The 13,369-nt window shown below is 41.4% G+C and overlaps 1 protein-coding gene across 2 annotated transcripts in view; it reads left to right on the plus strand.

Moving 5' to 3' along the window:
• Positions 1-13,369, plus strand: part of LOC124509440 (cytochrome b-245 heavy chain) — a 37,835-nt gene that overhangs the window by 13,569 nt on the left and 10,897 nt on the right. For both annotated transcript variants that reach the window (XM_047076059.1, XM_047076060.1), the window contains exons 4-7: positions 3,842-3,926; positions 6,710-6,855; positions 8,969-9,159; positions 12,251-12,380. In XM_047076059.1, the coding sequence (XP_046932015.1) occupies positions 3,842-3,926; positions 6,710-6,855; positions 8,969-9,159; positions 12,251-12,380 (552 nt within the window). The remainder of the gene's footprint in view (positions 1-3,841; positions 3,927-6,709; positions 6,856-8,968; positions 9,160-12,250; positions 12,381-13,369) is intronic.

Below are 13,369 nucleotides of genomic sequence, written 5' to 3' on the forward strand. Positions count from 1 at the left end.
GAAAAGTTAAATCATGATACAAGAAAACCCTCAAATATTTATAAAGCACTTCTCAGTGAATCTATGAAACAGATCTATGGGGAAAGAACTACGATAAATATATAGGCAAGGAAGTTAGAAACTGAGCGTATTATTCAATGTCACATAGCTAGGTGTTAGAGCAGAGATCCAACATGGGTATATCGGATGGCAAAACTTGCTCTCTGAAATGTAATTCAGTACTGGTTTCTGATCCCGCTAATTGCCATTCTCTCTGTCTTAGGACTCCAATTTGTCTGCCATCACCCCAGTAAGGGCTATAGTAATTATCTCTTACTATGTGACAAATGTCCACAAATTCAGTGGCTTAACACAACCGCCATTTATTAGCTCACAGTTCTGTAGATGAGAAGTTCAGCACCCTGCAGGTCTGCAGGTGGTTGGGTTCTCCACTCAGCATATCACAAGGCAGAAGCCAAGGTGCCTACTGGGTTGACTTCTCAAATGGAAATTCTGGGTTGAAATCTTCCCAGCTCATTCTTGTTGGCAAAATACAGTTCCTTGCAGTTGTGGGACTGAGGTTCCTGTTTCCTTGCTGACAGTCATTCAGGGGCTGGTCACAGATCCTAAATGTCCCTGTATCCCTTGCCATGTGGCCCCCCCTCCATGTTCAAGCTGGCAACATTGCACCAAATACTTCTTGTGCCTTGAATCTCTGAATTCTTCAGTCTCTGTGTTCTAGACCCAGATTTAAAGGGTCATGAGATTGGTTCAGGCCCATCCAGATAATCTTTCTCATAAGGTCAACTTGGGACTTTAATTACCTCTGCAAAGTTCCTTTTGCCATATAATGTAACAAACTCATAGGAGTGACGTCCTATCATATTCACAGGTCAGGTTCCACTTGCACTCAAACGGAGGAGATTATATAATGTCATTGGGGATCATCTTTGAATTCTGCCTACCTCGAGGACTTTACGATACTATGGAGGAACCTAGCGATTGGGAAACAGGAAAAATATATTTCCTTAAAATTGTAAAGAGGGGCGCCTGAGTGACTCAGTCAGTTGGGCGTCTGGCTTTGGCTCAGGCTATGATCTTGTGGTTTGTGACTTTGGGCCCCGTGTCGGGCTCTGTGCTGTCAGCCCAAAGCCCACTTCAGATCCTCTGTCTCCCTCTCTGCCCCTCCCCTCTTCTCTCTCTCAAAAAAATAAACATTAAAAAAAAGAGAGAGGACACCTTCCTTACCTCGCCTTGACCCAGTAGGGTCACTGTAAATAGGCATCAAAAAATTCTTTAAAAAATTTTAAGGGGCACCTGGGTAGGTCAGTCTGTTAAGCATCCAACTTCGGCTCAGGTCATGATATCACAGCTCATGAGTTCGAGCCCCGCGTCGGGCTCTGTGCTGACTGCTCGGAGCCTGGAGCCTGCTTCCGATTCCGTGTCTCCCTCTCTCTCTGCCCCTCCCCAACTTGCGCTCTGTCTCAAAAATAAATCAACATTAAAAAAAGATTTTAAAAAATTACATTAAAAATTTTTAACAATTTTTCACTAACAGAAATATAAACTAAGTGATCTCCAACAGGAAACCCTTATTATGAGAGCCCGAGTTACTGCCCAGCTCCACCAATGGACTCTTAGTCGTAGCTGATGCTGTTGTGTCAAGCAACAGTTAGTGTTCCACTAATATTCCCTCCCCACTTCTGGTTCTGCAGCTCATGGGGCAGCTGCCTTCTGGAAGCCCCAGTCATTCTCTGCCTCAGAATTTTCTTGTAGCCTCTCCTGGGGCAAGCCTGAAATGCCAGGGAGTTGATGCCTTGGGACTAGCCCTCAGCCAGTGACAGATAGGAGTTGTTGGGTGAATACCTAAACTTTGTAATCCCTCGGGTAAAAAAGGAAAAAAAAATCCTCTGGGGCATTTTCTACACAGTCTCTCAGAGTCCTCGGATCAGCAAGACTATGATGACATGATATATGTTTTGATATGATATAATATGATATGATATGATATATGATAGTGGTAGCTGATCTGATTAATATACCCTTCACTGGTTTCCTTTTCTTCCTAGTCTCACTTCCCCTGACATTGTTTTCTGCGATCACCTTGCAGCTGAGTACTTACACTTAAAATTCTCGTCTTGGGTCTTTAGACACATAGAAAAATAGTGGCGATATCTTTGCAATTGGTTTAGTGGAAAAGGGTATGAATGTTGAAGAAAATAGACTTGGATCCCAGACAGTGTTGAGACTTAGCTTTAGGTTTTTTATCTGTAAAATGAGGATAATGATCCTTATCTTGTTGCCACTGAATGAGGTAATGATTTTGCGTAAACTGTCTGGCTCACAGAAAACATTTGATAAAACCGAATTCTTTGTTGCTTTCTCTGGAATCCTCAGTATCTTCCTCACTGCAATCCCAAGAACCTGTTGTCATGTTCCCATGCTCTCTGTAGATGTAGCTAACTGAGAGATAGTGGAATAAGCACAATTTTCCACACAACCACATTCTTTTCCTATAAAATCAGAAAATTTTATTGAAAAATAAGCAAACCAAAAATTAAACATCTTTAGAATAAATTGAATGTGTTTAGAACCAGATGCTTATAATACCTAAGATTGTGTTTGGCACTCGGCTCTTCTCAAAAGGTTCTTTGTATCTCTGTGGCAGTACGTTTAGACTTGAGAACAAAACAGCCAGAGCGAGCATTTGACCGGTTTCTAGGAGGACAAAGCTTTGACTCAACCATAAAGCAGGGTGTTTCTTTTTCTACTTTGGGCATTGACCTGAATCAAGATTCACACCCACATCTTCTAACATGCATCAGTAGGACAGTTACGCCAGAGTACTGACCAAAATACTATTTTTAATGTCAGACTAATCATGCAAGGTACGAAATATCAGAATACTGATACTTCTGGCATCCGATACTCTGGATTGAAATCCCAGCTCTGCCACTTATTAACTATGTGACCTAAGGCAAGGTGACCTCTCTACGCCTTTTTTCCTAATCTGGTATATAGTGATAAAAATGGTACCTCCCTGATAGGATTGATGTAAGAATGAAAAGTGTCAAAATGCATATAAAACACTTAAACCAGCTCCTTGCACAAGCTCTTTACAAATATTAGCTATTGTTATTTTTGCTATTATTATTTGTTTAATGATATCTCCTTGTGATGTTTATCAACAGAGGCAGGTGGAAAATTTTTTCTCCTCCCATAGTGTATGTCTTAGAAGGATGTTGTTCTCAAACTATTCACTTGTTCTAGAACTGTTCACTTGTCTGTGTCCCCATTAGACTTTCAGGGTTATGTGAAATGCATACACCTTTTCTCTTGGAGGGAATCCTATTAGCTTGCCAGTATTCTGGGATAGCTGACACTTGAATCTCTCAACTGACTAACACTTAAGTTACTGGTTAACATCTTCTTGAGGATGAACCTTTGCTAACTGCCCAGGGTGGGACCGTGAGAGCTCACATACATTCTGGGGCAGGGGAAAGTGATGGAGAAGACAGAGAAGAGCTCTCCCCCTTCAGGTCCAGGTAAAATAGGCAGAAACGGATTATAGGGACCTAAGGCTTGCTGGTCAACAAACCTTAGGCTTCTTGGGCTGAGATGGTTGTGCCTGTGTGTGGTTACTGCAGGGACCTATCAGGTATGCCACTTACCAGCTGTTTGACCTTGGGAAGATGACTACACATATCTGAGCCTCAGTTTTTTCATCTGTCAAATGCGTCGAATGACATCGTTTTTAGGGTGGTTGTGAGAATCAAATGAGATGATATGTATCTACTTCCTGGCGCATGGAAAGCCTTCTTGTTACCAATTACTATTTTGTTCTTTTCCCCTTAATCAAAAGTGCTGCTCGACAAGAATTCGAAGACAACTGGACAGGAACCTCACCTTTCATAAAATGGTGGCATGGATGATTGCACTTCACACTGGTAAGCTTATTAAGATATTTGAGACTGCAAAGAAAACTTGGAACCAGAGAGTTCCCTCTACTCCTAGATACCTTTTTTAAATTTGTTTTTTATTTATTTCTAATTTTTTTAATGTTTATTTTTGAGAGAGAGAGAGAGTCAGAGTGTGAGCAGGGGAGGGGCAGAAAGAGAGGGAGACACAGAATCCGAAGCAGGCTCCACGCTGTGTGCTGACAGCACAGAGCCCGACACGAGGCTTAAACTCATGAGCCTTGAGATCATGGCCAGAGCAGAAGTTGGATGTTTAACCAACTGAGCTACTCAGGCGCCTCTAGATACCTTTTTTAAAATAAGAGATCAGCCTTTTTAGGTAGATCAAGTGGTGATTGGATATGTTGTATTTTTTAATTTTTTAAATTGAAGTATACATACAATATTATAATACATACAACATATACATATACAATACATATAATACATACAATATTATATTGGTTTCATGTGTATGACATAGTGATTTGACCATCACATACACTATAAAATGCTCACCATGATCAATGTAGTTACCAATAACACAAAGTTATTACAGTATTATTGACTGTATTCCCTATGCTGTACCTTATATCCCTGTGAGTTATTTGTTTTATAACTAGAAGTTTATATCTCTTAATCTCCTTTACCTATTTTGCCCATCCTTTCACCCCCAACCCCTCTGGCAACCACCAGTTTGTTCTCTGTATGTATGAGTCTGCTTCTGTTTTATTTGTTTGTTTGTTTTGGTTTTTAGATTCTATGTATAAATGAAATCATACGGTATTTATCTTTCTCTGTCTGATTTATTTCACTTAGTATAATATCCTCTCTAGGTCCATCCATGTTGTTGCAAATGTCAAGATCTCATTCTTTTTTTATCGCTGAGTAATATTCCATATATATATACATGTATGTATATATATGTATATATGTATGCACATACGTGTGTGTGTGTGTGTGTGTGTGTGTGTATATATATATATATATATATATATATATATATAATAGCGTCTTCTTTTATCCATACCAGATGGTTGAATTTGATTTTTAACTCTGCTATCGGACACTTAAGTTGCTTCCATAGCTCAGCATTGTAAATAATGCTGCTCTAAACATAAGGGTGCATATATCTTTTCAAATTAGTGTTTTCATTTTCTTTGGGTAGAATCCCTGGGTCAGATGGTACTTCCTTTTTGTTTTGTTTTTTTTTTGTTTGTTTGTTTTTTTGAGGAGCCTCCATGGGGTTTTCCATAGTGGCTGCACCAATTTACCTTCCTGCCAAGATATGCTGTACTTTTTGAATGAATTCTGTTAAAAAATATTCATCACTCTTTCTTTCATCCCACTATTAGGATTTATTCAATTCCTAAAACTTTTTTTATATTAGGCTCTTCTGACAAAATCCCAACGTCTTCACCCTTTTCCACTCTTTTTAATATAAAAAAAAATTTGTTAGTTCACAAACGAGAGCTTTTATTTATCCATTACAAAAATACTAGGTTAAACATTTAGATTTATGGATTTCTTGCAGTAATGTGCAGGGGCCACAACCCATAAGTTGAGAAGATATCTTATCTTAAGGGTAAGGTAGCCCTTATCAGCTAAGCATCTTCTTTATTATTATTGTTATTATTATATATAATAGGTATACATATGTATATATGTATGCTATATTATGTGTTGTTATTATTATCATTATTAAAGTGGTGGTGTTGGCATAAGGGATGCATCTGGAACCATTACCAAATCTCCACTAATTCACTTAATAAAGAAGGGCTGTGCCAGGCGATAGGCATGCACACAGGCACGGTGATAAACAAAGGAGACTTTTATTCTGCCCTTAAAGAGTCTGTCCCTAATTTGAGTAAAATAGGCTTAGATTGCAGGTGTTTAACTGGGCGTCTCTTCTCCTATTAGTAGATCATGAAGGCTTTCTGTGGCAAACAAAATGGCTCAAAAGCAAAATGCATGATAAAATCTTATTAGAATGTAACATAGTGTAATGGTTAAGGGCATAGATTTGAGTGCCAGATTGCTTGGATTTGATTCTTAACTCTGCTACTTCCTAGCTTGGTGATCTTGGGCAAGATATTTAAGTATTCTATGCCCCAGTTTCCTCATCTGTAAGATGAGGTGATGATAATCGTCCCTACATCATTGGATCAATATAAGGATAAAGTAATTAAAGGCATGTATAACAGTTCTTGGTACCTAGTAAGTTGTATGTAAGTGCTTGTTAAGTAAGGAATGCAATTTTTAAGAAGATATTCACTGTTATGGCCATTGGTTTATATCAGATCAATAAAATTTTGTTATCTTTCTGGAGTAATGTCAGAGTCAGGTGAATGGGTCCGCTAAAGGCATATATTACATGAGAGTCTTCCTGTTTGAACATAAATATATCAGGGGGAGAGAGGCAAAGAGAGCACATCCAAATATCCTCAGAGACCAGGGTTATTTTGTAGAATCTCAGAACTTGATTGGATCTTTAGGATGGTGTCGTTTAGCACCTTCATTTCACAAATGAGGAAACTAAGACCAGAGGCGTCAAGTGATTTGTGTATGATCACACAACTATAGAGTAGCTTACTGACTAGAATTGTCTTGCCTCTGTGGCCTGGAGACCCAGTTCTTATTTGTGAGTGTCTTGGGCCATCCCTGTGTCTCCTTATAACTTATCATAGAGTCAGGGGCTATAGGCAGAAACCCAGCTCATAATAAAATTGTGCATACCCTTCACCCTGTTTGTTTCTCTTCTCTGTCCTCTTCAGCGATTCATACTATTGCACATCTGTTTAATGTGGAGTGGTGTGTGGATGCCCGATCCAACAATTCTGATCCTTATTCAATAGCACTCTCTGACCTTGGAGATAATCCTAATGAAACTTACCTCAATTTTGCTCGAGAGAGATTCAAGGTAAGTCTCCTATTTCCTGATTCAGATGTTCCCTAGACCATTAAAACTGAGGACTAGATTTCAGTGAGTGAAGAACCGCACTTGGCCAGAACAACAACAGTGACAAAAGTTGACTATCAGGGGGACAGTTCTGTAGTTTCTAAGAACGTGGGTACAGAGGAAATGTCTCCCACACTCCCGACCCCACGTGTGGAGGATCTCTAGAAGTTTTCCAGCTCCTTAAGCTCACCTGTGGAACCCGGAGTAACTCAGGCTCACCCATGACAATGCCCACCATCAAAGAAAGACCGGAACACACATCCAGTCAAACAAAGTTGGGCTTATTACCTACTGCGGCAAAAGAGGCCTTGCACCATGAGAAAGTCTGGGACATTCCGGGAAGGTGTTAACAGAGGCTTGCTAATAGAGGACGTGGACTTGTGTAAGGTGGTTCTGGAGGGGTTTAAGAAAGCAAAGATCTGCTCTGGATCAGGTATGTTCAAGAATTGGGGGTCTTTCTAGGATTGGGTATATTAGGAATGTTTCTCCAGGAGGCAGAAGGAATAGAATGGGGCTAAATCTGTAATCGGTAAAGAAGCAGCAGTCACTTGTGTTGTTGTCCTGGCTGAGACATAATTCTGGAGTGGTTTTATTTTTGTCTCACTCCACCACAGTCACAGAATGACCTCGTCTGATGCGGGTGTTCTATGCACTTGGTTATGTGAAACAGGGAACACTCCAGCCTCGGTGTTAGTACGAGGCTGGCCACTGACTGACAGCTGTCAGAGACGCTTTTCTTCTCTCTTGCCTACAACATCTGAGGGGTGGCCTATGTCTGCTAACCACCATTCCGTGAGAAGCCAGGTGCACTGGGAGTACTCAGCAGTCTTCCAGGGGCAGCCCTTTGGGGCATCCATGGCAAGCCCTGCTTCCCTTCCAACAGTGGCTAAAGCTTCCTACACTCAGAGGGAGAAGCTCCAAGTAAGTCATCCTCATGTGCTCAATGGCTTGGGAGGATGGCCGAGTCAAATTACTATACACCCAATTGCAAACGTGTTTCCTTGTGTTTAGCAGAGTATAAGAAAAGCCCCTTAATTTTGCAGAAATAATTCTCCTCGGGCTATCATGAAGAAAATACTTGCATCAAAGAAAACAGAAATTCTTTTTCTGTAATGTCTGGGATAATTTTCCTTTTGTGTTGTCCGTTGTTTGCACAGTGATGTGTAAGGAAGGCAATGTGACCATACTAGGTGGGCTGACACTGTCATGCTCTGCCTGGATTTCTCTGGACCACTTTTACTCTGTGCTCCCACACCTTTCTGTGTGTTTTCACTTTTGATTTCTGAGACCTGCGTTTCTTCCTCAGAGGACCACTCTGGGGCTATTGGAGTCCCTTTGTCCACAAACTCAGAGAACTGAAAGGGCCTGATGGCTACCTCTCTGAGGGCAGCCCTAGCCAAAAACTGATGGGGGCAGACCATGAAAGCCCATCCTCCTTGTCTTGAGTCAGGATGAACTCTGATGTGTGACTGAGTGTCCACAGTTCCTCGGCAGCATCAGGTGGGAGCTACCCTCTATATACAAAAAAAAACAAACAAAAAACAAACAAAAAAAAAAACAAACAAAAAAAACAGCCTGCGATCACCCTCCTTCTTTGACTTGTTCCTCTTTTGTGATCTATTACCCATCTTCTGACCAGTCTCTTCCTGGAGCACATGCACCCTCATCTCAAGGTCTACGTGCTTCAGGGGACCCCAGCCTAAGACGTCAGGCATGTCCAGAATACATTTGCAAAAAAAAGTACTGTGGTCCTTTCCAAACCAAAGGGAGAAAGCGCTTCAGACCCTTTTAGGGCATCTTCTACTTGGCTGATTTCCTTTATTCGATCCTCCCTTACAACTATTTCAGTGTATCAGTTAGTACTTCCCATGATACCTCAGCCACGTAAATGTTTTCAAATTGAGAAATATCTATTCCAAGTCTGTATCTCGCTCTAGAGAGGGAATACCTATGGCCCTATACACTGGAAAGTTTATAAATAGGTAGTCCTGCATTTGAGAGCCTACCAGTAATGTGTGTGTGTGTGTGTGTGTGCGTGTGTGTGCGTGTGTGTGTGCGTGTGTGTATTTTACAGAATCCTGAAGGAGGCCTATATGTGGCTGTGACTCGGTTGGCAGGCATCACTGGTATTGTCATCACACTGTGCCTCATATTAATTATCACCTCCTCCACCAAAACCATCCGGAGATCTTACTTTGAACTGTTTTGGTACACACACCATCTCTTTGTGATCTTCTTCATCGGGCTCGCCATCCACGGAGCTGAGTGAGTGTTTAATTTCCACCGTCGAGTACTTTAAGTCCTTCAGTTTCCAGGTGTGATGCTGTTACAGGCACAGTGGCCTCCTTGTCTACGTGTGGTCAGCCTGTCTGCTGATAGAATATGAGGGGACAACAGGGGTCAGTTTGAGAGAGACCACTCCGCAACATTTTAGTTTCTTCTGCCTGATTCATAGCTATTATTTCTTTAGTTATTTAATAGTAGCTATTATTAATGCAGTTATTTCTAGCAAGCTTGAAAAATGCACCAAAGTTTGAGTGTCTTTGCAAGTGTATAAGGCATGTTAAGGGTGCTGGAGGGGTCTTGGATGTCTGCAGTGATGTTTCTTATGGTTTAATTGCTAGGAAATTAGTCCAACTCCCAAACTTGAGGGGCTAATGATTAAGCAGGTGGAAGCGTTTGCTGTAGTTCAATGAGTTTTGATTCAAGCTGGACATTTATTGATTGCCTACCATGTTTGAGGGCTGATCTCAGGTACTGTGGGGGAATACTAGAAGGAAAATTACATGGTTATTGCCTTCCAGCCTTCTAATATGATAAAGGTAAGACCTCTCTTCTATTGAGCACTTGTTATAGACATGAAATGTTTCTTTTAGGTAGAGATGCTCTCACATCCCCATTTCCTGGGGGAGATTGTAGACAAGGAAACAGACTAACAGAGGTAAAATATGTAGCCCAAGTCACCCTGTTTGTAAGTGGCACAGCTGCTCTAAGGCAGGCTGTGACAAATACTCTCATAGAGACTCAGTGCCTGCATGTGTGGTTGGGACAGTTCCCTTATTGGGAATCCTATTTAATATCAGGTTTCCTTTTTATGCTATTTCACACCAGCTGGTTCTCACACCTGCACACAAAAGTAGGCGTGGGGAAGTTCCCTGGTGGGTCTCAGGCTCTATAGCTAAGCATGAAGGGAGTAGATACTCAAGGCTCAATGACTCTGCTGAGAGCCAAGTTGGCCTAGAGGTGATTAAGACCTGAGTGTGAAAAGGGGAAGGGCAGGAAGGAGCAGCACTGAGCAACTACTTGTGTGCATTCTTAATCCACTTGCTGACTCCGACCCCTGATCGGCTCTTAAGCACCGGGAAATCTGTGTAGTCAAAGAATCTCTTGACTTTCTTAAAGCAACTGAAAATCTTTAAATGGGATGTGGTCATAATCCAGCTGTTTCAGAGAATCCTGGAGAAAACAAAATGAATCTCTCCCCATCTCTAGTTTAGTAATTCCGGCACTTTATGCTTGTACAGTTTCTCAACTATACATTTTCCTTTGGAGCAGGCAGAGGAGACGGATTTACCCCACTCTCCATCTGAACAGAATCTGCTATGTACATTGGTTGGCTGATTGCTCACAGTCTCCTGGCCAGGCAGAAGCTGAGCTAGGATTAATATCCAGGTTTTCTGACTTCTGGTCCTGGCAGTGAGAAGACGGGAGAATCCCCTCCCCCCCCCTTTTTTCCCTCTCACTTACTCCGCATGTGAACTTGGGCATTAGAAATTTTGATAGTTATCATTTGTTAGACTCTTACTTTGTGCCCGGCATTTTTTATGCATCATGCCGATTGATTACTAAAATAAACCTTTAATTAGGTATTATTATTACCTATTTTATAGCTAAAGAAACTGAGGCTTGGAGGAAGTTCAATAACTTCCCAAGGCCACCAAACTAGCAAGCGGTAGACGTGGGATTTGAAACCAACGCTGTCTGACCTAGGCCCAGAAGGGTTTTCTCCAAATCATTCTGCTTCTAATTACTAGTTTCTCTAAGCTTCGGTGTTCTCATATGTAAAATGGGGGTGCTAATACTTACCATTCAATCTTGTTATGAGGGTCAACTGAGATAATTTGTGTACAGTGCCTTTCCCCAGGTCTGGCACAGTAATTCTCTGCCCCCAAACGTAAGGACAGAAAGGGATGGTTAACAGCCTTGAATTAGAACAGTCACAGGAGCCTCTGCTTGGCTCAGTCGGCTAAGTGTCTCACCCTTGGTTTTCGCTGAGGTCATGATCCCAGGCTCGTGGGATCGAGCCCCGTGTCAGGCTCTGTACTGGGTGTGGAGCCTGCTTAGAATTCTCTCTCTCTCTCTCTCTCTCTCTCTCTCTCTCTCTCTCCCTCTCCTTCTGCTCCTCTCCTCCTCTCTCTCTGTCTCTCTCTCTCTAAAAATAAGTGTTAAAAAAACCATTTGCAGAATGTACCAAGTGGCACAATAAAGTTTAGCTCCCCCATAGAAACTATTGCAAAGGGCCTTTTGTGCCTCTATTCTCACATATTCTGAAGACCCTGCAATTTATGTTCCTCGAGGTCAGGAACCTGACTTACCTGACCTTGTGCCTCCCTTCCTCTGTTCCCACTAAACCCACATTGTCTTGTGTGTTAGCAGTTGCTCAATTAGAGTTTATGGAATTGAAATGAATGGGCTGTGAGCACTTCAAAGGGCACACCATTAGTGCCGACGTCTGTGAGAATGTCATAATCTCCACACAGTCTTCTTAAATTGATAAAACTTTTTGGTTCAATTTAGGCAATTTGGGTTCAACCGATGAAGCACTTGGACTAAGCCTCAAAGCTACTGTGTATGAGTGTATGGACTGTCAACTACACAAGGGTGCCTGTCCTCAGGGCATAAAATTAGCCCACGCTTTGCTGGCCATACTCTTTGCCTCTAGTACTGCCCTCTCAGAGGGGGCGTCTTTTTCTAATTTGCACCAAGGTACTGTATGGGCTACTCATTGCTCTGTTAGATTTACGGTTTTCCTGTTTCCGTTTGTTTATAAATGAAAGTAACACTCAAAACGGAAGCACAGATGCTCCCTTTAAGAAAACACATATTAATGATCCAAAACTTACCCTGTATGATGTTACCTATACTTTGTGCCATTGGACATATCTTTTTTCTATTGCTGAAGAAGACATATTTTCTTTCCCTTCCTCAAATCTATTCAGAGGGGTCAATAATATATTACTGGTAAATGGAAAGTACAGGATTCATATTAGAATACTTGAAATATGCCCAGAGTCTCAAAATACTAAGAGCTTGATTTCTTGCTACTAAACCATCCGGACTTACATTTCCTCCCCAGGCGCATTGTACGTGGGCAGACCCCACAGAGTTTAGACCAACACCATCACGAAATTTGTGAGAAAAAGATCTCAGAATGGGGAAAAATAAAGGAATGCCCAATCCCACAGTTTTCTGGGAACCCTCCTATGGTATGTACAATTCATTGTTACTTTTACGGTTTCTTTACCAACCATCTTCAAACTGTGTCTAAGAAATACGTACAAATGTCATAGAGCTGTCCATTACGAAGGCCATGGAAGTGTTAGAATGTTATGTGTCTAGTTTTTTCTGCTACACTTATTGTCTAGAATTATTTCTTGAAAAATAAGGATTGCATTGGTCTGTTCTGAACATCCTGATCTAAAACTTGAAAAAGGATTGTTTTTGAAAGTGCTGTTGGGGTTCAAGAAATTCCATCTCTTCTCTTCTGGATATGAGGCCATGATAGCAGTTAATGATTTCCAGAGGGATTCCATTCTGAGCTGAGTTGGATGACTCAGATAGTCACTTAGAAGGAGCTATGAGCCTCTTTGGATATAAGGTTCCTACCAACACCCAAAGGCTTTGCGTATAGAGCAGGAGTGTGGCAAGGGTGCCCATGGGAAAACATGCAGGAATATTAACCCTCTGTTCAGACCTCCTGTTGGGTGCTCTGCACAATTCCATTTTGTGTATTCTCAATATCTCTGCTCCACTGAGTGAGAAGTGGGCCCTGTGTTCTTCATATCTTTTCTTCCATTGGCAGGCAGTATACTCTATTGGTTATCATGCTAACCGTTGGTATAAAACTAGGCAAAAATCAACATCTGTATAGGGCTTCTGGACAGGATTATAATTTTTTTTAAGCACAGTGTAACAGAAAGGCAGATGTCCCATCTCATTTTCTCCTTAATTTTTTCTACTTTCCTACTATAACAGTTTTCTTCCTCTAAGACACAGTATGCTGTCCAGGGACTTAACATCTTGAAGCAACCTTGCTCATTAATGAAAGCACCAGACGTCTCAATGCACTGCCCCTCTACATACAGACATCAATAGAAAGGAAAAAAAAGGAACTGTATTGCAGGCCCTCATATGGTTTAGGGGAAGACACATTTCCTTGAAGACAGCTGGAATCAGAGTACTACCTTAATAGGCA

This window comes from Lynx rufus, unplaced genomic scaffold (genome assembly GCF_022079265.1).
Source record: "Lynx rufus isolate CCGP_SWC_20201006 ecotype Redwood Valley unplaced genomic scaffold, mLynRuf1.p SCAF_14, whole genome shotgun sequence".
Classification (NCBI taxonomy): Eukaryota; Metazoa; Chordata; class Mammalia; order Carnivora; family Felidae; genus Lynx; species Lynx rufus.